The 23736-nt window shown below is 40.4% G+C and overlaps 3 protein-coding genes, 1 long non-coding RNA gene and 1 other non-coding gene across 6 annotated transcripts; 1 reads left to right on the top strand and 4 right to left on the bottom strand.

Moving 5' to 3' along the window:
- Window positions 1-111: 111 nt before the first annotated feature.
- On the top strand, window positions 112-11402 carry LOC116205787. Its single transcript, XM_031538447.1, has 10 exons — window positions 112-467; window positions 639-2259; window positions 2446-3879; window positions 4783-5144; window positions 6018-7747; window positions 8358-8784; window positions 9074-9236; window positions 9776-9879; window positions 10022-10113; window positions 10668-11402. The coding sequence occupies exons 1-10, from the start codon at window positions 118-120 to the stop codon at window positions 10742-10744; spliced, it is 6360 nt and encodes a 2119-aa protein (XP_031394307.1). The 5' UTR covers window positions 112-117; the 3' UTR covers window positions 10745-11402.
- Window positions 11403-11860: 458 nt separating this feature from the next.
- Window positions 11861-13105, bottom strand: LOC116205789. Of its 2 annotated transcripts, none has more exons than XR_004156581.1 (2): window positions 12810-13105; window positions 11861-12700 (listed from the first exon to the last, which is right to left on the bottom strand). It is a non-coding gene; the product is annotated as an uncharacterized LOC116205789 (long non-coding RNA). The 2 variants fall into 2 exon arrangements; XR_004156580.1 differs by having other exon boundaries at window positions 12816-13105.
- A 1742-nt stretch (window positions 13106-14847) lies between these two features.
- On the bottom strand, window positions 14848-15657 carry LOC116205788. The gene has a single exon (XM_031538448.1). The coding sequence runs from the start codon at window positions 15532-15534 to the stop codon at window positions 15103-15105; it is 432 nt and encodes a 143-aa protein (XP_031394308.1). The 5' UTR covers window positions 15535-15657; the 3' UTR covers window positions 14848-15102.
- Window positions 15658-16030: 373 nt separating this feature from the next.
- TRNAG-GCC lies at window positions 16031-16101 on the bottom strand. The gene has a single exon. It is a non-coding gene; the product is annotated as a tRNA-Gly (tRNA).
- Window positions 16102-20882: 4781 nt separating this feature from the next.
- LOC116206026 lies at window positions 20883-22018 on the bottom strand. Its single transcript, XM_031538755.1, has 2 exons — window positions 21699-22018; window positions 20883-21604 (listed from the first exon to the last, which is right to left on the bottom strand). The coding sequence occupies exons 1-2, from the start codon at window positions 22011-22013 to the stop codon at window positions 21023-21025; spliced, it is 897 nt and encodes a 298-aa protein (XP_031394615.1). The 5' UTR covers window positions 22014-22018; the 3' UTR covers window positions 20883-21022.
- Window positions 22019-23736: the final 1718 nt, after the last annotated feature.

Below are 23736 nucleotides of genomic sequence, written 5' to 3'. Positions count from 1 at the left end.
AAAAGTTATATATAACCTAATGCAATAAACCCGGTTTGTTTCGGCCTTTTCGGTTTTAAGATTTTGGTTTGGTTCTTCGGGTGATCCGGTTTAAGCTGAGTACATTACCCTGTCAGAATGCGTCCTCCTAAAACCCTTGAGCTAAGTGGCAAAACCCTCCCGCTATTGACAAATTCTCAGTTCTCTCTCTTCCCGCTCGCCATGGCTGAATCCGGAGAGAAGAGGCCACGAGTATCCTCCAAGCATAAGCAGAAGAAGAAGAAGAGGAAGCTAAAAGAAAGCGGCTTGGAAGAGTCTCTCAGGCCTCGTAAGACGAGCCGTGTTGATGCCTCGGAGGGAGCGGAAGCGGAAGCGATGCCGGAAGAGGTTGAAGTTGTCGATCACGAAGTCGAGGAGGGCCAGAATGATCCCTGGAGTAGCCTGCAGCTGATTCTGTCTTTACAGAGCAAAGAACTCGACGTTCCAAAGTCAGTGCCTTTCTCTCTTAAAGCCATTTCCTTCTCCGTTTCTGTATGCTATTCATACTGAGCTGAATTGCAAGCAGAGAAAGATTTAAACTTGTCCAATACACGGCAGTTATTTGAGCAATCGAAGCTGGGTGTTTCACTAACCGGTGACAGCGTTACTTTTTGATGCAGGAAATTGGAGCTAGCCTTTGCTTTTGTAAAAGCAAGAGCTGAAGGCAGGTGCCATGGTGATGGCCAAGACTTCGAAACAGTGAAACTATCACGATTGATAGTTTTCCTTAATGAGTGGATCCAGTCGTTGTTGATTTCATCTGGAAAGAAGATTAAAGTTGGACAGAAGTCGGATTTAAACGTTGTTCCTGAATATTTAGACCTGAGATGCTGGGGAATTTTCAAGTTCTGCTTGGAGAGGGCTGCTGTGCTGCAGATTCCTCTCAATATCGCGCGGAACCTTTTGCAGCCTATATGTTTGGTTGCAAGACATCCAATGTCGGGATTGAATGATGCGGCCCCGGTTTTGAAGGAGTTTGTTCTTAATAGTGAAGAATTCGAATTGTACAGCATTGTGAGCGATTGTATTTCTCTTCTGTTTTCATCCCATGAGGGCATGTCGAACGAAAATCTGGAATTGTGGATTTCTACTATAGATGCAGTTGTTCAGCTTGTCAATAAAGTTCTTATCGAGAAACTTGAAGGTGGGAAGGCTGGTGTTTTGGTTTTGCAGTTTTCCTGCTTGGTGTTTGAGCCGTTTGCTCAATTTTTGAGGACCCACCCAATGCGGAAAGGGGGATTTGCTGATTTTGTTGATAAACTACTTGAGCCACTCTTGGAGTTGTTGGGTTTTATGCAACTACATATTGATGAAAGTAATAGGTGGCCAAGCAACTTGCTCAAGCTAGTGGAAGAAGTAATGTCCCATGGTTTGTTTCATCCTATTCACATTGATGGATTCCTTACCTTGCATAGCACTGATAAGTACCTCGCACGCCCTGATGGGGAAGCAAAAATCTCAACAACTGTCATCAAGAGTTACCACAGACATTTTTTCGACAAACTGGAGAGAATTATTGATGGAAAGAAATTTGTGTCATTAAATGGCATGGGAGGGCTGTTTCATTTGCTTGCTGATAGAGTGAAGAAGCAAACAGCAAAAGCTGTGACAACTGAGGGTATGAAAGCATCGGCCAGTATGAAGGTTTCGATACAAGTGGAAGATAATCCCAGGGCAGAGAAGAGTTGCCTCTCGGTTCATCTGAATGCAGAAACTCGGAAGTCACTATTTGATTTCTTTGTACAAATTACAGAGCCTCTGTTGATGAAGCTTAATTGTCATCTTGAAGATCAGATTGAAGGGGGAGACTTGGAAGATATTCATTCCAAACTCAATTGTCTAAGGACAATACTTTCCAGCTTTATTTCCGAAAAGGTTTATATTAAGACCGAAGATATCTCTGGCGGAGCTTGCCTTGGGTTTCTAAAGAAATTTTACGATACCTTGATTTCATTGTCCATTAGATTTAATCAAGATTGGTCAACCAAACATGATGCCCTGGATAGACCACAGGTGGAAAATTTGCCTGCAGTTGCTGAGAAGGTGATTGCCGCCTTGGGATGCCTTTTGGAAATAGAATATGAAGTTGTTGGAAGTGACATTGTAACATTGTGGTCTGTAATGATTTCATTCTTAGCCTTGGGAATGTCTCTCTGTGAGTCAACTAACAGAAGCTTGTTACTCAAAGAGATACTAAATCTAGGATGCCAGCTGGTCAATCTCTACAGTGAACTTCGCCAGGTCAGTGAATGCTCTTTAAGTCATAAGAATGGCTGTGAAGATAATGACATTTAATTTAATTTGTCTTTATTTTTACAAAATCGTGGAATGGTTTTTAATTCAATGGGCAATTCTTTGGTTGGTAGGTGATACTCATTTTGACCATTACTTTTTGTTAAACATCTTTTATACTTTTGCCTGATATAGGTGAACAGCATTACTTTTGCCCTCTGTCGAGCTCTGAGACTGTTAAGACCACCTGGGGATTCTGGTGAAACTAGTCCTGCACTTGCACCAAAAAACAGTATTTCATCATGTAGAGATTATGTTAAGTCTATGGGAACACTATTTTGCTCACAAGAGTTTAAGCTAGCCCTCTGTAATGCTATCTCATCAATACCAGAGGGCCAAGCTAGTGGATGCATACGACAGTTAGCAGAAGATGTATCGGAATCTTTGATGTGGTTGAAACTTGAATATTCAAAGGTTGACGGAGAAGGATATGATGAATTGAATAGCAGAGGCCATGAGATATCGTATATCAATCTGCAATGTGAAGTTCTGGGTCGAGGTCTATCTGAAATATATAGTCTGGTGTTAGACTCATTGACTGTTACAAGAAGTAATAGTACATTGGTTGGATCATCTATGAAAGACCTGATGGCCGTAATTCGTCCTTGCTTGAGCACTTTGGTGGGTTCACCATCAGAAAGCATGAATGAGTTCCTTTCATCTCTAACAGGCTGTCCTTCACATGAGAAGATGAGTACAGACCACAACAGGTCCACTCATTGGGCTCTTGTGTTCTTCTTTTCCTTATACATGTCATGTCGGAGCTTATTTAGACAAATAGTCAGTCTTATGCCCCCTGACTCAGCAAAAAAAATTTCTGCATGGATAGGTGATCTGCTCACAGCATATGCAGGAAACGATTTGATAGAGAGGACTGATTGGACCGATGAGAGCTACTTTTCCTGGATTGTGAACCCTTCAGCTTCTCTTCTCGGTGTCATTCAGTCTATATCTGACGTCTATCTTCCAAGTAGTGTTGCAGATTGCTCTTGTCTGATTTATCAACTGCATGCAATGGCTCTCCAGAGACTCGTTGACTTGAACAGGATGATAAAATCTGCTGAATTTGTACTGCAGACTACTGATCTTAAGTTCCAGTCTCAGGTGCTTGATGGTGCAGACCAGTCAGTCCATCACAAGAAATGCAGAAAGTGGGAAAAACGCATTTCAAAGTTGAAAAAAGAAGCAGCAGGGCTCACTGAATTCATAATGAGATACCTTACTGTGCTGGCTGATGGCCCATCATTCTCTACTTACAGTGATACTGGTTTCAACTCACTGTCTCCTCACAAAAGTGATAAATGGGATACTGGTTTTTCTACTGTGAACAGGAGATCGTTTCCTACTGCTGTTTGGTGGATTATTTGTCAGAACATTGATGTTTGGTGCAGTCATGCTACCAAGAAGAAGTTGAAGATGTTTCTCTCATTCTTGGTCCAATCATCTCTTTCCTCTACTGCCGAAAGCCCTGCATATGTTAATCACAAAAATGCACGCCAACCGCCAGTAGTCACGGTGCAACAGATCTCATTTGAACTTCTGCATGACTCGACTCTGTACGAACATAGAGTAAGAAGCTGCTTACTAATTTCTCTTCATTCGGCTTCCCTATCATCTTGATTCTTGAATTAGGTGCCACATAGACATGGTGCAGCTTGAGATGTTTCATTGGGTCTAGAAAAGGTCCGCCTGGGGTTGCCTCGCCTTATATAGCAAATGAGGCAACTTACCTCATTTACTTTCTTCCTTTCTACTCATTGTTTTTTCTATGTTTGCTATTTTTGTTGATTTCTATTATCTATATTATCTAAAGCTTAAATGCTTCCTGTGTCTGTTTGTGCTGCACTGTGCCTTTCTGAAGGGTTGGGAGCTTAGATGCTAAGATATCTTTTGCATAATTTGGAAGGTTGATCAAAAGATTATGCACTAGTAAAGTTGAGTGGATTTTCCAATCGAAGAAGGGAAATGCAGCGGATTGTGCATGTAAATGAGTTCTTTGGCTTAATGATGGCTCATAATATATTGCTATAATTGTTTTGACTAACTTTAAGTTGATTGATGCGCATCTCATTTGGTCACCCGATCATGGTGATTGGTGCGCATGAGCTGGTAGTGGGATCCCATTCTTTGGCACGATATTGATGGAATCTTTTGTGTTTTCACTTTTACAGTAATGAACACATATAGCTTTTGATGAATTTATTATATTTTAGAGGATGTTTGTTTTTTTATTGTGAGTTCTGGAGGAAGGGAACTGGGTTGTAAAAGTTTTGGCACCAGAAAGTGTTCTTTGATCCTTGCTGACACCATAGAACTTAGTTAATGACCGGATCATTCAATGTTTAGATATAAGTCATTTGTATGTTTGGGTGTGTAACATATCATTTGTCACTGCCTTTTACATCTTTCCATTCCATTATGAAATATCTTTGAAGATTTACAATCCAAAGATATTCACTTTCTATTTATCAGTTCGTCCACAGGCAATTGGCATCATCATTCTGTAAGATGCTTGAGAAGTCAGCTGTAACACTACTTCCCAATTCCTCATCTACAGATTTTGACTTTAGTGTATCACCTAACTGGTCTGAGCTTTTAGAGGCACTTGAGAAATCTTTGGAGGTTTCAAAGAGAAAGCGGTTTGGACATGTTAGGAAACCGGTGTCCTCATTCCAATCGTCCATAGATAATCCAAATGTCGGAGTCTTTCATGTAACGAGCAGGAAATATGCTATATGCCAGAATCTACTTGGGTTTCTGTGTTGGATGCCAAAAAGTTACTTGGATTCAAGATCTCTCAAGCTCTATGTAACTCACGTTCTCAACATCGAAAGGTAAAATTTATATTTGATGCTATATTACTTTATACTGCTCCATTTATTTAGACTTTTACTCAGTGCTTTAGATCCCATTCTTTCTTTTGACAAATCTTGTCATTCTTTGTTAACACATAGGCACTTTAGCATTCTTTTAATCCCCACAGGTCTAACAGGATCTGTTCCTCCATATATTGATTCATCTAGTCATATTGTAGCCCAATTGATTGCAGTCCACCGAACACAAACCTATAGAGTAAAGAGGAAGCAGGATTGATTTAGTGATTGCAGATTGCTGGCTGCGAGACAGATGCAATGCAGAAGGATATGAAGGCAGACAAATCTTGAAAAAGAACTGATGAAAGAACAAATTTTTGGAAAGATATCGTCTTGGAGTAACAGCTTCAGCATGTAATTCCAAGGGCTAAAGTGTACTCAAGGCACACAATGTTCAACACATATAAAAGCCAAAGACAGGGGTTCAACTTCAATTGAATCTGTTGCATCTTTTGGCCATTTCCAAAAGTAGCTGGACCACAGTTGAATTAGCTAGATTAGATGTGCCTAGATTTACATGCAAGTGCCCTGCCTTGAGTGATTCCAAATACCAAAAATGTTAAATTAAAAGAAATGAGGTTGCTAAACTTGCTTTGATTTATAGTTGCCAACAACTGAGCAATTGAATTTAGTCAATCTTAATGAAGTTCCTATGTTTGAAACCTAGTGAACTCTTGTGCATGTTCAAGTCTTCCCTGCATGCCGTGGAACCTTACGATCATTACCCGATAATTATTTCGTTATGAGCACTGACAAATGTGGTTGCCCTTTTCCTGCTGAAAAATTGATAAATGATTATCTTGATTCATTGGCTTACCAATCATTTACTTTCAGACTTGCAGTCAGCAGGATGTTAAATTATCAAGGCCATTCCAAATCATGTGATTATTATGAGCTATTCAAGTTGTTTTGCTGCTGCCGTAAGGCTGTAAAGCATCTAGTTGCTGCATCATGCGACGAAAATACGGGAGCTGGACTTTTTTCATCCTCTCCTATTTTCTCTGAAGGTTCTTTCCCTTTCCTATGGCTTTTGAAGTCGGCATATTTGGTTCTTGGCCTTCAGGATTCTCAGGCAAATGATGATCCCCACCTATATGCGGATACAACTTTCTCATTGATGGACCATACTTCATATATTTTCCTGGTATCTACCAAGTACTATTTTGCTTGGGGACATGACAGACTTCTAGATGCTAAGGTTTCCAGTACCGAGAATGACTCTGATGAAGGTGATGCTAATTGTAATTCAATTCAGTTGGATTCATATGCAGATTCCTCTAAGTATGGTGAAGCCTGGGAAAGTATGTTCGTCATTGCTCAGAGTGTAAAGAAAGACACTCAAGGTTTACTTGGCTCTCTTGAAGAATCTCCTGATAGTAAAATGGTGAATTTTGGTGGCAAACATTCGTATTTGAGTAAATTGGCTTACTTAGCCTCCTGCTTAAGTGGGTGCTTTTGGGGCTTGGCATCCGCTTTGAGCCACATAGATGCAAAAGATGGTGGAAATGAGGTGGCTTTGTTGAAAAGGAAAAAAGATTTCGTTTCCAAGCTGAGCACATTTATGGACATATATGCAGAAGTAGTTCGATTTCAATTCCGTATATTGCTTGATCAGAGCGACAAATTGGTGAACTACAGCGGCGACTTATCAGGTTTTAAGGAGTTTTCGCTTAGTGATTATACCTCGCGGACAGATCTCTATGAGCACTGGAGACCAGTAAAAGGTGTGGTCAGAACCTTCTTGGAATCACCTGGCTTCATTTATGATTCTTCAATTGCTAATGTCAATTCTAATTCAAAAATGGATGGAGGTGGCTTTTTTCCCGGTGTTTCTGCTGAGGTCCCTTCATTTGATCTTCAAATTTTGAACAAGCATTACTTACAGCGAATTTTGAATGGTGATGAACATGAAGCAGCATTTTTGCTGAGGCACATATTACTTGGTTATTCGGCTCTCTTGAGGCTTAATTTGCAAGTTGGTGCTGATTGCTTGTCCCCAAATGTTCTGCATGTATTGATGGCAGTTGTACAGTTCTTGATCTCGGATTTGTCAAATTCTGTTGAGGTTCCAGAACCATTTATATTTGTCTCATTAGATGGTGTTTTGAAGCTTCTTGAGGAATTGGGGAGCCATTTCCCTTTAACTGATCCTACATTATCCCGAATTGTCTACTCCAGGCTTGTTGAACTGCATCTGATGGCTATAGGGAAATGCATATCATTACAAGGGAAAAAGTATACTTTGATATCTCACGAAATGGAGTCAAATACCAAAATCCTTCAGAGTCACATGGTATCATGTGAATCATCCTATTCGCACTCATCATTCTGCTTGGATGAATTCATAGCTAGGTTGAGAATGTCATTTGAAGTGTTCATTAGAAAATCATCAGAATTGCATCTTCTGTCTGGAGTACAGGCAGTAGAGAGGGCTTTAGTTGGAATTCAGGTTGGCTGCACAGCTACTTATGATATCAATACTGGAAAGGCAGGTGGAGGAAGGGTGTCCTCATATGTCGCAGCTGGCATTGACTGCTTAGATCTGCTTCTAGAAAATGTTACCGGTGAGAAAATAGCACCTTCTAGAAAATGTTTCTTATTGCCTTCGCTTGTGCATAATCCCTCTTCTCTTTCTGCTAGCAATTTTTCTTTCAAATCTGTAATATGTAGAGTTTGAGATTGGATCAATTCCCTCCTGATTGTTAGCTGCATTAGGCTGAATGTTATGATGCTTGAAATGCAAGATAATCTTAGGTAACTTAAATCAAAGTATGATACAAGCACATACTTGTTAGTATTTAAAAAACTCTGGTGTTTGTTGATTTGTGAGCTCCTCTGTGTGGAACCATTTTAAGTGACAACAGTCTCAAGAATCTATTCTGTCCTCATCAAAGTACTAGTTATATGGTAATGCTGGAAGGCAAAAGAAGAAAATATGCTACCCTTTGTCAAAGACATGTAAATGTAGATAGTGAGATGCCTTTGGGTAACAATGACTTTTTTTTCCTTTGTTTCAGCTTTTGGAGCTTTTTCATCAAAAAGTTATGTCTGTATCTTCTTTTTCTTCTTTCCTAAATAGTGTTTGGGTGTATTTCTTAACTTAGGCATAACATATATTTGCGAATTGAGTGCTGATCTCTGGTCTACCGTCTAACATCTTTCAATATGTTGCAGGTCGCAAACGTTTGAGTGTTGTTCGGAGGCATATTCAGAGCTTAATAGCTAGTTTATTCAATATAATTCTGCACCTTCAGGGCCCACTTATATTCTATGAGAGGTCAATTGAGAATTTTGGTGATAATGACCCAGATTCAGGAGCAGTCGTTCTCATGTGCATTGAAGTACTAACTAGGATTTCAGGAAAGCATGCCCTGTTTCAGATGGACTCATGGCATGTGGCCCAATCTTTGCGTATACCTGCAGCACTCTTCCAAGAATTCTCTCAGCTTCGACTGCATAAAGCTCCAGTTGCTTCTGGTTCCATTTCTTCTATGGAGAATCTAGACTGCAATCTCAAAGCAAGCGTTGATCATCGATTTTCAGTTGATATGTATGATGCATGTTGCAGATTACTGTATACTGTTCTTAAGCATCACAAAAGGTATGGACATTTAGCAATATCTTATTTGATCTGAAATGTACTAGATATTTATGAGAAGATGACAGGCTCATCAATATGCTTTTAGATGCAAAATTGGTCATTATTTCTGATTGATAGCTGCCATGATTTAGTCTTTGCACATTTACAGCTATGCCTTTTGTTATAGAAGTACCGTGACTTCTGGATATTCCCCAGATACCATTAACCGTCTCCTCTCAGGATTTCTTTTGCTTGTCTCAAATATTCTGCTAACATGAATAAACATCTCCTGTGGTTGTGTAATCTTTAGTGAGAGCGAAAAGTGCATTGCGCAACTTCAAGATTCTGTTTCTATCCTGCTTCACGCGCTGGAGACTCGAGATACAGACTCAGTTTCCACAAAGAACTGTTTCTCATGGGAAGTCCAAGAGGGAATTACATGTGCTTGTTCTCTCCGAAGGATCTATGAGGAGGTATGTCTTTCTTGTTTTCTCTTTCCCCCCTTTTCTCCTCTGTGTCTTCACACTGTTGGACGGAATGGTCCTGAGTACTGCAGATTTCGGGTAATGTGAAATTACAATTTTTTTTACGAACTTACTACACTTATCAGTTAGCTGTAAAAACTTGATCAGACACTATGTAAGCTACAGAAGTGTATTTCTCTTATAGGCTTGGTTAATTTATCCTGAAAAGAGAGTCTGAATTTAGCCGAAATAAATTGGCCCAGAGAACATTTTTTCAGAGCATTTGCTTTCACATCTCTCTTAAACTCATTAACTTAAGAGACCATAAACTTGCCTTTCGAGCTTCTGTATGTCCCAACACTGGATATATAATTGGAACATGAATACCTTTTAATGGAATTCAAATAAATAATAGTCATATGTATGTTTTGACAGTGCTGGGACTTCTGAATTTCATAGACTTTTACATTTCATACTTTTCTGCACATAGGACACCTTAATCTGGTTCTCTTTTATAACCCAATCATATCTTTTCTTTCTCTATGCAGATGAGGCAGCAAAAGGATGTTTTTGGTCCACATTGTTTTAAGTTGTTAGCCAATTACATATGGGTTTATTCTGGGTTTGGCACCCTTAACAGTGGCATCAGAAGGTGGTATCTTGCAGCAGCTCTATAAGTTTTGGCAAAAATCTCTACTATAAGTTTTATTTATGCATGGTTTTTATAATTGTTCAGGTATTCAAATGTTCGATTGATGGTGGTAACAAATAACTGTTCTGTCTTTCAATTGCAGAGAAATTGATGAAGCTCTGAGGCCAGGAATTTATGCTCTCATTGATGCTTGCTCCGCTGATGACCTTCAGTATCTTCATACTGTGTTTGGAGGTACGGTTTAGTCATATTGAGACGAGTATCGTTAATTGACACTCTACTTTTAAAATCAAATTGTGAAACCAGCTGCATGCTTATATCCGGAATGAATACCCAAATCTTTCTTATATGACTTGGTACGGCATGAAAATCTCGAGTAATTTATGACCCATTGTGTAGCTGTACAGCGACTCATATTTGGATAACATCTTCTAATGGATAAGTAAAGTACTGTTTTATATCTATCATTTAGAGGATTATGTATTGCACTTCGGTGTGTTTTGGATTGTATTTTGGAATTTATTTGTTGTGCTTAACTGACCAAGGGGAAGAAACTGAGAGAATTGGGATGAGCTTGGATCATTTGATGTTTTATCAGTTAGGATTGATAGATTCAACTGGAAACTGCTTTAGATTACTCCATTATGTATTCAAATTGCCATGTCAATGAATCTGATTGAATCTATTTACCAAAAAGAGAATGTGAATCTGATTGAATCTTTACCCAATCAAATCAAGAATCAATGGGATCTCAGTTTCTTTTTTTCTCCCTTTCGTTCTGCTTGCAGAGGGTCCTTGCCGAAGCGCGCTAGCAAGGTTGCAGCATGATTACACGTCGAATTTCCAGTATGAAGGAAAAGTTTGATTCAAGTGCCCTTCATAAGACCATGATGCAGTTGGCTGATCATCTTTTAGCCGGAAAGCTGCTGTTTATTTTACTTGTCCTAGGGTGGTGGCTCCAACATATACAGAAGATGATCCTGATACTGGAAGTGCTTCATAAATTTGAGCCAGGAAGATGGTTTTCTTCCAGCCATCCTCTGCAAGCTCCTCTGAGATATTTTTTCTGACAATACAGCAATGGAAACTTATGCATAATGATGGGAGATGGGCATATATCCCTGGACAGTCTTTCAAGTTTCGAACCACCCCAATTTTGTACGTGTACTAACCGACTCTAGTGATCATCGGCGGCCTAGACATCAGATGACTGGGGGGTATTGCCTGAACCAAACTCCTAGCAATTCATTTGATGCTGAAATCTTCTTGAAGGTGACAAACTGTACACTGGCTTAGGCACTGGTGCTGGACCGGGGAATATCTACTAGCACTTGTATACATTTGAAGATGTCATTCATGGGCTGTCTAGTTTTTAGCTTTGTGAGCATAGAGCTAGACTAGTTATGGACATGCTATAATATGCCAACCCTATGCATAAATTAAGTGCAAAATGGTCTTTTCAAGTTGTACCTGAATATTCATTTGGTAGAGATGAATAAGAAGTCTTCCTCTATCAACTGCTCCTCGTTCGCTTTCAGCATATTGCAAGTTACTATTTCAAGCAGGTCCCTTTTTCGTGTCCCCTTCTTTTCCGGTACACTCTACAAGTGAGCTCGTTGGTTTTCCACGGGATACAGGACTTTGGTCCGGCGACCTTATCTCATTGCCACCTTGAAACTCAAGCGTGTCATATCTTTTTGTTTATTGTCTACTTAATTACTCTGCATGTCCTTTTTGATATACAGTGAAATCTTTCTGGCAATGTCATAAACGGAAACACAAAAACAAGGTTTTCCACAATTATAGTGTACTGATGTTGATGATACTCGACTATATTCGGACGTGCCAGGTTAATTTGTAGCAGCCCGTGTTGTCTACTATTGCAAGAGGGTGAAAGGTTAGGTCATGTTTTAGGAGTTAGCTACGTCGAAAGTTCGGTGGTCTGGAGGGGAAAAAGATGAAAAGGGGAGAGATGTCCACCTTGTAGAAATGGAACAGTTTCAATGGATGTTGACAGGCCATTAGCCTCCTAACTTTGCTATAAATATCATAATACAGAGACATCTTTGAGCCCCAAGGACCAGATTGTCTTTCTTAATTCTTCACTGTATATAGCCTGTGACTTTTCTCTCCTCCGAGGAAGAACCAAGGAAAACCTTCATGGGTTATTGCTACTGCTACAAATGTAAGCACCCTCCTCCAAGCCCCGGTCCCATGCCGCACACGGTTTTACTATTCTTGCTCATAACCGCCATCTTCATCGCGCTCTCGAAGTTGCTGGCCTTCGACTCGCTATTTGAAGCTCCTGAGATAAACATCAACTGGGGGCTCTTGGCTGTTCCGATCGTGATACTTGCAATCGTGCACTACCTGTCATCCTTGGACAAGCCCCGGAAGTTCTATGGCCCGGTCCCCTGTGGCCGGTGCTGGAAGCCCTTCTGCTACTGCCGTTAGGTTATACCACCGGTAATTATCCCACTCCAACCTTATTCCATAACAATAACTGGTCCCTTAAGTATTGATCATCGTCTAGTGTCTGATCAAAAGATTGAGATTGATAAGAAGCACTGTTGTTGCGATCTACGTGAGTCAAAACGTATGGAGAGGAAACTGTTGTATTTGCTCAATCCGGTATATGTGATCTTGGATTACAGTGGCTCTGAGAATTGTTTATCCACGTCTTCTAGTTCGTACCCGATCAGACCAAAATGGAGAGGAATCCATTTCTTTTAGACCACTCGTTTTTCCTGGTCCGGATGCTTCAGATTGCAACAAATTTGCAAAACTTTGCCTCCTAGAGGACATCAACTGCCTGCGATTCCTGTAGACGCATTATCATGGATTAGTACCGGAAGCAAAGTCTCTCGATCTCGACTCTCATTTACTAATGGAAAAAATATACGAAGATAAGGGTAAAGGAAAAAAGGTACTTAAACCATAATCCAGAAGCTTATCAGAGCGACTTATTTCTATACCGACACATCAAATATAGGAAGGACGGGGTCAGAACACCGCATTAAAGTTGCCAACAACTTCATCTCATGCGTTTGTTGACACATGAAAAGGATTAGATCAATAGAGTCGGGTGGCATCCGTGTCAGTGTCAAGAGTCCATTAATGGTGGGTCAAGAATGATTAAAGCTTGGCAATTATCATCTTTGGAGTTTCCTCTCAGTCATGGAAGGGTATTGCAAAATGCTAACTTAGAAAGAAAGCAATGGCTCGAAAGGCAACAAACTGAGGGATGTGAGCTTCCCACCTACCGCCTAAAGATAAATGACCAAAAACTCTTATCCAAGTCACTTCGTGGCAATCATGTCATGATGAAAACCTTGCCCTTGTTTCCAAGTTTGGGCCAAAAAGAGTATAAATGGCCATTGAATCTTTTCGTTTCTAGATCTATCACGAGGGTTCGCAAAAGAAAAAAAAAGAAAAAGAGAAAAAGGTATGTCGATATATGAATATATCACGCTGAAAAATTGTCCCGAGTTAAGATTTCTCGATGTGGCAAAGGAGATGGGTTGACCACGGGCTCCTTTGCATAATGGGTAAGTAAATAAACGGGGCTGGTGATTATGGGACGTCATTTTTTCCTTCCTTTTACTTTTAGCTGGCGAAGTAACAGGGCCAAAGAAAAACACTCAACGGCGCGAAAATGGGATAAAACAACCCCGTGATGTCTCGGGAAAAAACTTTGATGTGAGCAAGATGAAGGTGATAGCGATGTAAACATCGAGGTAGGTTCAACGACCACTAGGCCATCCAACGATTTTATCGAGTTACCGGAGATTACTGACCGGACCTATTGAAGGCCCCAACAAATTGGACCACAATCATACAGGCTTTCTCATTGAAACTGATGGGCCTTTTTGACCCATTGAGGATTAGGCCGCGACATGCAGTTGAATTGAATCTACGACCTCGTCGAGAGTGACTATGTTGCTGTACATAAAGCATTAGTCCAGATTTAAAATGGACCCTCCCTCCATATGGAGTTCCATTCCATATCATTACCATGTGATAAACTAAGGAAATAATATTTCCTTGTTTATAGCCCAATATTGTAAAATTTCCACTTAGACCTATACGGACTTGAGCCCATCTGCAATCCAAAAACTTAAACTAATAGGTTGCTGGACCCAAGTCTCATATATGGCTTGTGATTTCTTTCTCAATTTTTTCATGTGGGATAACGTATCTCAACACCCGCCCTCACGTGGCAACATGTGGTCCAACACGTGTCACGTGCCCTTAAACACTCGCCCTTAACAACTGACCACTAGCCGGACATCCTCTTCCGTACTCGTGCAAGGGGAGACAAATATCAAATTAGCCTCGAGCTCCACACTCGGGCCTAACTAGAAATGCACTTTTAGCTATCTCGGAATTGGACCGGGCCACTCTTGGGCCCGATTAACATGAGACGCACTCTTGCCTGCCTCAAAACTGAATATGACGTGGTGTGAGCTCACACGAGGGCGCAAAAGCATAACCCGCTCTGATACCATATAAAATTTCCACTTGGGCCTATACGGACTGAGCTCATCTGCAACTCAAAAGCTTAAGTTAATAGGTTGCTGGACCCAAACCTCATATATGACTTGTAGTTTCTTTCTCAATTTTTTCATGTGGGATAACGTATCCCAACAAATATCGATTTCATGGCCAATTCATTGACTTGTAAAGTTAGTCCGAATAGCCGTGTATTCATAATGTGGGTCATTCTGTCCTCGAAAGACGATCTACTAAACTTACCTCTATCACACAGTCTGCAATGTCACTTTCTGTCCTTTTTTTTTTTTTTTCGATAACTCAGTCTGCAGTTTCTCATTGAGCAACTGCTCAAGAAGGAAATCCAAGGTAAAGGGGTCCATGTTCGGTAACCACTGGAAAAAAAAGGGGTCGATGTTCGGTAATGGCATGGAACCATGTTGAGCTATTGAATCATTAGTTGTTAGTATTGATTAGTTAGAAATGAAAGGGCTGGATTCATCTATATGTCAGCCGACGTTAATTCAACATAATAACACAACCAAAAACGTTACATACGAAACCACAGTACCTCATGAAAAACAGACAATAGACCATTTCCTGTATCCTTCTCATCTTCCCTGTACAGGGCCCCTCGGCTGATGACTAATCCGTGGTGAAGGCTGACATCTGATCCGACATGGCATACCGCGTAGTTACCATTCACTCCTGGAGAGGGCCGAACCACTTGGACTAGAAAGAAGAATGGTAGGCGACCAACACGAGAAGCAACCCGACCATGAAAGCAACCTTCCAGGGTATCCCCATCCCAGCTGAGCTCCTGCCGCGTGGCCTTTTGCGTGCCTGCCCCGGCGTAACAGCCCCGAACCAAGCGTTCAAATTGCTTCTGCTGCCACTGCCGATGTACCTGGAGGCACGGGAGTAGAGGGCCATGATGAAGACGGCGAGGACGGGGGAGAGGAGGAGGAGGAGTTGGAGGCCGGCGAGAGAGTGGCCGAAGTAGGGCCTGGGGTCAGAGGAGGAGGAAGAGCACCAGAGGAGGAAGATGACGATGAGGAAGACGGTGAGCAAGTGGAGAGGCGGGGCAGAGAAGGAGGTCTGGGTCTTCTCCGTCCAGCCCTGCTTCCACTCCGGCCCTCTCCTCCTCGGCTGCAGCCACTCCATCAAACTCTCATGCAACTGATACTGTTAAGTGTGTTATCGGATTTGGTTGATGAGTGTTTGGCAGGTTTTAAAGATGGATTAAGTAGCCAAATGTGTGTAGGATGCTTTTGGGCATAAATTCTTTGAGTGATATAGAGTACAACCATGGTTGCATATATCATACGCAGACCACTTATATTATTGCAATGTGGGGATATGTTGCCTTTGTTTCTCTTTGGGTTTTGATTATGGAGTAGTTCACACTCAAAGCTGTTGATGCCATTCTTTAGTTCTTCACTTCTTTCTTGTCTGGAGGCTGTGTTTTCATTTGAATGTACGGTTTTGTACTGTCTTCCACTGCTTGCTTGCAGCTTCTTAGGCCAGATATGCCCTTATGAAATGACAAAAGGACTTCCATTAATTTAATAAAGGGAGGACCCAAAACAAAACAAAACAAAACAAAACAAAAAAAAAAAGAGAGAGAGAGAGAGAGAAAAGGGAGCAAAATGAATTAAATTGCACCAGCCGGGAATCGAACCCGGGTCTGTACCGTGGCAGGGTACTATTCTACCACTAGACCACTGGTGCCAACTGATGCCTGCTGTCCGGAAATATCGATACCTTCTCTCAAACCAAATAATCGGGACGGGTAACTCTAATTTAACTCAACTAGACACTAAGTCGTTAGAGAAAGGTGAAGTATAAAAGTAAAATAGATATTATATTCGGAATTTTTTTTGGATAGCTAATGACTCTATTTATTAACATCAAATTATCAATATTTAAGAAGTATGCACTATAAATCAAGCTAATCGTTCATTGAAAAAAGAAAAAGTCAAGCAAATCAAGAACGTGCTCATAAATCCCACGGCAAAACCCGGAATGAAAACATCTTAGAGGAGAAATATCAAACAAAACATAACAACGCATATTAGATGAAGCCTGAAATCCACAATCCATGGCTTTAACTTTAAGCAACCGACAAGTCTTTGCATTCATCAAAAATTAACCGACGAGCCCTTTGCTATAACTTGTGAGCAAAATTTTGCCAAGCTAGCCAAATATCTCTAATTTTCTTTAGAAGGTTAAAGGGGAAAAAAGGTACCAAAAGAAAAATGAAGAGCTCAGGTTGTTGCAACTTACATCCTTCATATGATCGGAAGAGGAGATGGGGCCTTTAGACCATCACAGCCGCACGTCGTCACAGCCCTTTCATTGTGCCAGCCGTGGATCGAACCGCAGGAGTTCGGTTCTGCACTGCCACCATCTCCCACTCAGGCACTGGCTCCTTCTTGTCATCATTCTTCATATTATTATTCTGGAAAAATACAGAAACCTCCATTGTTATTTGAACTTGAATTAAATTGAACTATATAGTTTTTCGAGAGACAAATAACACCTTGTGATTCACTTCGTGAGACATAATGGACCTCAACATTAATTCTTTCATCACTTTTGGTCCTCAAACTTTTCTTTTTGCCATTATTACCCTCAAACTTTTAACTTTTTTTTTTCAATTTCATCCTAAAATTCAGAAAAAGAAAGGGGGGGAGAAGGGGTCGAGGCCGTCGGTCAGCGATCCCGACCCCACCACCGAGTTGCATGCACCCACAGAGAATGCCGGTGACCATGGAGGTGTGGTTGAGGGCTAGGCCCCCAATCGGGGACCCCGACCCCACCCACAAGGTTTTCGGCGTCCTCTATGGGTGTCGGTAATCTTGGTGGTGGGGTTGAGGTCGCCAACCGGAGGCCCAAGCCCCTTCCCTTTTTTTTTTCCCGAATGTTAGGACCAAATTGCAAAAAAGTTAAAAATTTGAGGGTAATAATGAAAAAAGAAAATTTTTAGGACCAAAAGTGACGAAAAAATTAAAAGTGAGGTCCATTATATCTCATGAAGTAAACTACATGGTGTTATTTATTCCTGAAAAAATTACATAATTCAATTTGTCTTAAATTTAAACTATATGGGGTTTTTGTACTACCTATCAAAAAAATAAATATATATAGAAGATGCAGTTTGTCCATATGTTTTTTCAAAATTCATTAATTTTTTTTCCTCAGTATGATTTCTTGAACGTTTCCCCACCTTGAGAGATCCGACTCTATTTATATATATTTACTAACGATACAGTTCGTTCATATGTTCTTTCAAAATTCATTTATTTTTTTTCTTTAGTGTAATTTCTTGAACGTTTCCCCACCTTGAGAGATCCAATTATTATATATATATATTTATTTATTTATTTATTTATAGAAGATACAGTTCGTTCATATGTTCTTTCAAAATTCATTTATTTTGTTCTTCAGTGTAATTTCTTGAACATTTCCCCACCTTGAGAGATTCGATTCTAGCTACCCCAAAGGACTCAATTTGAGCATTCTCCTATCATTTGATGTTCATCGATTATTTTTCCGCATATCCACTTAAACACGAGGACTCTCTCTTTTGGCTGCTCTTGAACATACTAGACTTGATGCGGTGTTGGTGCTCATGCGCGCCTGGGCGCACATACGTATGACCTGAGTTTTGATACCATATTGAATTTTTATAGGCTTATACGGGCTCGGACCTATTTTCACTTAAAAGTTCAAGTTGATAAATGGTAGTACCCAAATTATATATTAATCCTTTGATTTTTCTCTTTTTTTTCGATGTGGGATTTATCCCATTTTATTCCTCAACACTACCCTCATGAAATGCTACTGAAGCCACAGAGCCGAGCTTTTAGATCCATTCCAACACATCAAGTCTCACAAGATTAAGGGCATAATATTGCTTAGGATATGATTATACTCGTGGTGTTTGGTATGGGATAATCTAAGTAGATTATTGGTAATGATCGGTTAAATTGCCTAAACTCCACAAAATTGTTGTGTTTGATTACTTTCATTGTCATGATAATTCACATTACCACCAAAGTAATAATATGGATAGCTATCATGAGAGCTTTCTATATATATTACCACCTTGATAGTAATCTTCAAACATTTCTATTCAACATTCATTGCAATAATTGATGAGTAGTATTCTAAATTATTGGGAATCTAGATTGCGAGTAATCTTTTTTGATAGTGTACAAATGCAACTAAATGTGATTTCAATTTTATTAAAAATATCGACATACAAATAAGAAATAATATTTATTTTAAAATATCACAGACATAGTGATTTTATTAATATTAAAGTTTTGCATGTAAGCGTGTTCATCTTTTAATGGTAATAAATCCCACGAGAAAATGGTGAACAAAAAACCCGAAAACATCTTAAATAAGAAAAATCAAACACAACAAGTTTCTCTTTTGCAACGATAAAATTTCCTTTTGTAATCATATTTTTTCTCATAAATTTTAGTACACTAATTATGATGTAATTGTGGTATAATTTTTAATTTTTATATAATACTTTCATGACTATTAACAAGTCCAACCATATTATAATGATTTTCTTCTTCTTAAAGATATCGAATAAATTTCTTCTTATACTTGAATATCCCGGTGAAAATCGGTTGAGTTAAGTGACCTAGGGTTCGTTTGGATTTGAAACTATGTCCAACTCAACTCAATTTAATTCATAAAAGGACAAAATATGATTGAAATAAATTAATATTGTGGGACCCATAATCATGACAATTGACTGATACATTTTTCCCCTTGAACAGTTGCTTTGCACGGCTTCCTGCAGTTCAATTTAAAGTGGCTGCCTTTGAGGCAATTTTTTTTTGTTTATCTTCCTGTGACTTTTGTTCGGATTAACGTGCCGCAACAATCGGGTGATTGTACACATGAAAAAAATACGCATGCCAGCAAAAATCAAACTGCAACAATGATGAATCATAACAATAATTATTACTAATTTCAAATACGAAAACCTCAGCGTATATCATCGACCTCCTCGCTCAGCACGCCATAACCGATTAGCGATACGGTCGCGTACAACATTCATTTCCGTGCTATTCATGTCCACATCAACTCTAGTTCCTTGTTGTTGCGGTGGATTGCGAAATTCATCGTAATCCGCCCACGCATCGCCGTACTCCATAAATAATCTATCATGATAATTATTACGGCGTATGAAATTATGCAAAACAAAACAAGCAAGGACAATTTCTCCTTGAGTATACGGTTTGAAGTTCGTCATGGCAGTCAGTATTGCGAATCTCTTCTTCAAAATACCGAAGCAACGCTCAATAACATTACGCACTGACGCATGGCGATGGTTGAATAGCTCTTTTTCTGATGTCGGCGGATAATGATTAGGGAAATCGCTCCGATGATACCGTTCTCCCTTGTATGGAGCCAAATATCCCGGTATATTTGAAAACCCTGCATCAACAACATAATATTGTCCTGGAAAAAAAAATGAAATTTAAAGAAAGCGAATTTCGACAAGCAATTTCGTTTAACATCATAAGAATTAAAAGCAAATACTCACGGCCACGCGGTGCTGGAAAGCGATCAAGTGACGCAACATCAAACAATATTCTTGAATCGTGAGCTGAACCCTCCCAGCCGGTCATCACGTATGTGAACATCATGTCGTGTGAACAAGCAGCCAATACATTTTGTGATATATCGGCATTACGATCGCGATAAGGTACTCTGTTCGCATGTGGCATGCATGCATCGACATGAGTTCCATCGATAGCTCCAATACAATGCTGCATGAAAAAAAAACGCACAATTATATCTATCTCAAATATTAATCCGAATACATGCATGTCTACAATATGGAATTAGTAGATAACATACCCTAAAGAAGCGCCACCTTTCATCATTTTCAATTTCCGGCTGGACAATAACGTTCCGCGGTGTTATAAAATGGGCAGATAAATCGTGCATTCCGCGTGCAATTTGTTTGATAATTCGTGAAACCGTTTCCTTCGAATGCTGAAACCTTTCAGCGACCATTGAAAATCGCATACTATGTGAAATAACCAACATGAACATGCCGACTTGCTCTTCAACGGTAATACCTTTTCTAGTATCTGTGATGCCACTGCGCAACCGCAACGTGTCGCATAGATTTCTAAACACGTGTGGTTCCATTGTGAAGCTTTTGAAGCACCGGACGTCACTCCTTAATAGTTCAACAATATACTGCCGTCCTTGAAGGGCTGAATTTCTACACGGCAAGTTTTGTGGAACGGCATCATCCATCTGATAATATTGCATCATCAAGGAGTAGAACATACGTTGCATACGTTCATTGTCGTTCTCTTCGGGATTATTGTCATTGTTTGAAGGCGTCCGATAACGAGACATATTGTTCGCCAAATGATTGCCTTTTACTGTGGAAATGAAATCATGAATGAATCGTTAACAGTGAGACAACTCAATTATAATCATAACACAATAACATTCAACACACACATGAAAAAAATAACGCATCACCATTATCAAACACACATAACAAACATCAGCAGTACGAGTTCAGTCAAAGGAATTTAAAAAACGTTGTGTTCGATGCGCGAGGAAAAAAAAGGAAGCTCTGATGACCCTTGCTTCAAGGTTACTCCAGCTGCATTATCCATTCCATTCGTGACTCTTCCTTGAACCACATGAAAAGCCTTCGGGAGGCCGGATCAAGGAGTGCTTTGCCCGCTTTCACAAACAAGGACTGAGGGATTCTCGATTCCAACTTAGCCAACTCATCGAGGGCTTCCTCGATGCTATTCTTCTCAGGTTTTTCGGGGCTCGATACAGACTTGCTTTTCTTTGCTGACTGTGGGGTGTGTTGTTGGTTTTTCGTGAAACTCCCCCTGAATATGTCCATGCACTCCTGCATTTGTGAGCTCTTGCTTTGCGATCTTTTCGGCACTCGACGTCGACACTCGGTTAAAATGGGATCTGCAACATTGACGGGATCGTCACTCTCGTCGGATCCTTCTTCGAGATCGACATGGTGTTTCTGCTTTCCCTTCCCCCTAGATAAGAATTCCGCATTCAGCCACTGTTCTTCCTCTAAAGTTGGTGGTGGATCGGTCGAGGATATGCGCATAACACCGGTGGCCACGGAAGAACTGAACAGTTGCTTCTGCATATCGTAGTGCTTGCATCCCTTACTCCGGAAAGTCTTGTACGCCCTATTCTTCTGTACCAAGAACAACGACATGATCGTCCAGCATCAGTGACAGATGCTGGAAACAACAATAGAATCATAAAAGGATAAAGAAAAAAGCATGTACCTTTATAATCATATCCCAAAAATCTGAGTCGGCGGTGATGGTGTTTGTGTCAGCATCCCATCCGACGCCTGTATGCTTTAATATTTCAGCAAATCGGGTGAAATTTGTCTTCATTCTTTGATACTTTTCCTTCACCTTCTGCAAGCACAGATGCTTTTCGGGAAAAAGGTTGATCATTTCCTGTGTGATCTCTTTCCAAGTGCTACTCTTCCATGTTGTAGTGTGTGTTCTTCTCTTCATCTCAAGCAGTACATTTAGGAAACCGACATCCATTTCATCACTCCATTCGATGATATTTTCACCTTTTTGAGCCATGCTGCATGCAGTTGCTGTTCCAAGACCTCAACAAAATCACATGCAAAACAAATTTGTTTGAGGGGTATCAGTCCAGATACCAACTTCTATGGTGTTTCTCGCAACAAAAGAATCAAAAACAGAACACGATTTTAGCTAGTATTATAACCCCATACCGCAGCGCAATCTCAGTCCTCAGACTGAAGCTTGCAGAATGAAATTGCACTGACATGCATTACTTTTTTCAGACAATGCAAAACAGAACTGATGCTTTTCGAAGATGCAACAAAGATGAATCAACATGCATGACCCTCATACAACACTTAGCAAACGTTTAACAGCATAGTATGTGAAGATCTAGCAAGTACAATCACATATCTGAAGCTAAGGCATTGATGGAAATTGCATGTAAAAATTGACAATTCCATCAGTACTTCGGCAGACAGAAACCAGTAGCACAGCTCGTCTCTCAGCTTTCAAAAATCACACAAACAGACTGACATAACATATGCACCAGCACTCAGACATCAGCAACAAAATCATCGCATCGCAACAACACGCCAAAAAGAAAACCATACCACAGCTTATATTTTCAGATGATTTCAGCTCAGCAACCGAATAAGCAGTCAAGGAAGATGCAGAAATCGTTCAAGAACTCGGACACAGATGAAAGGGAAATTACCTTAACAGAGGAATGCTTCTGCTATTCTTCTGTTGTATGCCGCTCCTTATATCGGCAAATTGAGCAGCCAACAGACCACAGCCAAGGGCCCCTACAAGTAAGAAACCACAAGCATCAAACAGCAGACAACAGATGGAAACGCGATGGGCCCCTACCAATTTCGACTTCAAACGCGACATAGCAGAGAACAGAGACATATATCTTCGGGGGGCCCTACCAATCGGCTGGAAACGCGACAGCTCAGGGTGAAGCGTGACGATGCACAGAAGAAAATCGAGGAATTGCAGAGAAGATTCGATCGCTCTCACTGTGAAGAATCCCTTCTGCTGGTCACGGACGAACAGCGTTCGAGGCTTCGCCGCTGATGGAGAACAGTAAGAAATCGGTAAAATTGAAGGTATGGAGGTGTATAATCGCTGAAATTGCACGAACCCACTTACCAATCGGCTTCCTCCGCGGTTGATTTTAACGATTTCGACACCAATTTCCCCTGCAAGCGCAACCCTAAGGACGATGGGACTCGGTTCGCATGTCTCGGCGGTGTTTTGCAGCTTCGGTCCAACGGATAATTGCTGAGCTGCGGTCCAATTCAATCCAGCGAAAAGAGACAACATTCACCCGGTTTTATTTCGACATGGGTCCCACAGCTTTTAACAATTCAAGCCTTTTTTGTCCTGTACCTTCCATGGTGGAGTTGAGTTGGAACTTGACTCCAATCCAAAAGGAGTCCTAATGTTTTGTGGTAAAAAGAAAAAAAAAGTAACCTAATTTTTTTAAAGACTTTCCAGCTATTAAAAATAAAAATTGGATAGAGGATAAAGAAAAATAAAAATTTCCTTGTATAAAGATCGAAAAATGAAGGGCTCAGGTTACTGCGAACTCCGTCGATCAGGTGATCGGAAGAGGTGATGAGGCCTTTGACCATCACAGTCGCACATCGTCATAGCCTTTTCATTGTGCCAGCGGAGTTTCGAACTCGTGACATCTGGTTTTGCACTGCCACCATCTGCCACTCAACTACTGACTTCTTGTTGTCATTGTCTTTCTTATTTCCTATATTAT

The sequence above is a fragment of the Punica granatum genome, chromosome 4 (genome assembly GCF_007655135.1).
Source record: "Punica granatum isolate Tunisia-2019 chromosome 4, ASM765513v2, whole genome shotgun sequence".
Taxonomy (NCBI): domain Eukaryota; kingdom Viridiplantae; phylum Streptophyta; class Magnoliopsida; order Myrtales; family Lythraceae; genus Punica; species Punica granatum.
The sequence above is the reverse complement of the archived record's forward strand: the minus strand, read 5'-3'. Positions and strand labels throughout refer to the sequence as shown.

Excerpts from the sequence above, each read along its gene's own strand:
- LOC116205787 (XM_031538447.1), top strand. The coding sequence starts at position 118 with ATGCGTCCTCCTAAAACCCTTGAGCTAAGTGGCAAAACCCTCCCGCTA. Across the intron at positions 468-638 it reads AAAGAACTCGACGTTCCAAA|GAAATTGGAGCTAGCCTTTG; the intron begins GTCAGTGCCTTT and ends TTTTTGATGCAG. Across the intron at positions 9,880-10,021 it reads CTTAACAGTGGCATCAGAAG|AGAAATTGATGAAGCTCTGA; the intron begins GTGGTATCTTGC and ends TTTCAATTGCAG.
- LOC116205788 (XM_031538448.1), bottom strand. The coding sequence starts at position 15,534 with ATGGAGTGGCTGCAGCCGAGGAGGAGAGGGCCGGAGTGGAAGCAGGGC.
- LOC116206026 (XM_031538755.1), bottom strand. The coding sequence starts at position 22,013 with ATGGCTCAAAAAGGTGAAAATATCATCGAATGGAGTGATGAAATGGAT. Across the intron at positions 21,605-21,698 it reads TTTGGGATATGATTATAAAG|AAGAATAGGGCGTACAAGAC; the intron begins GTACATGCTTTT and ends TTCTTGGTACAG.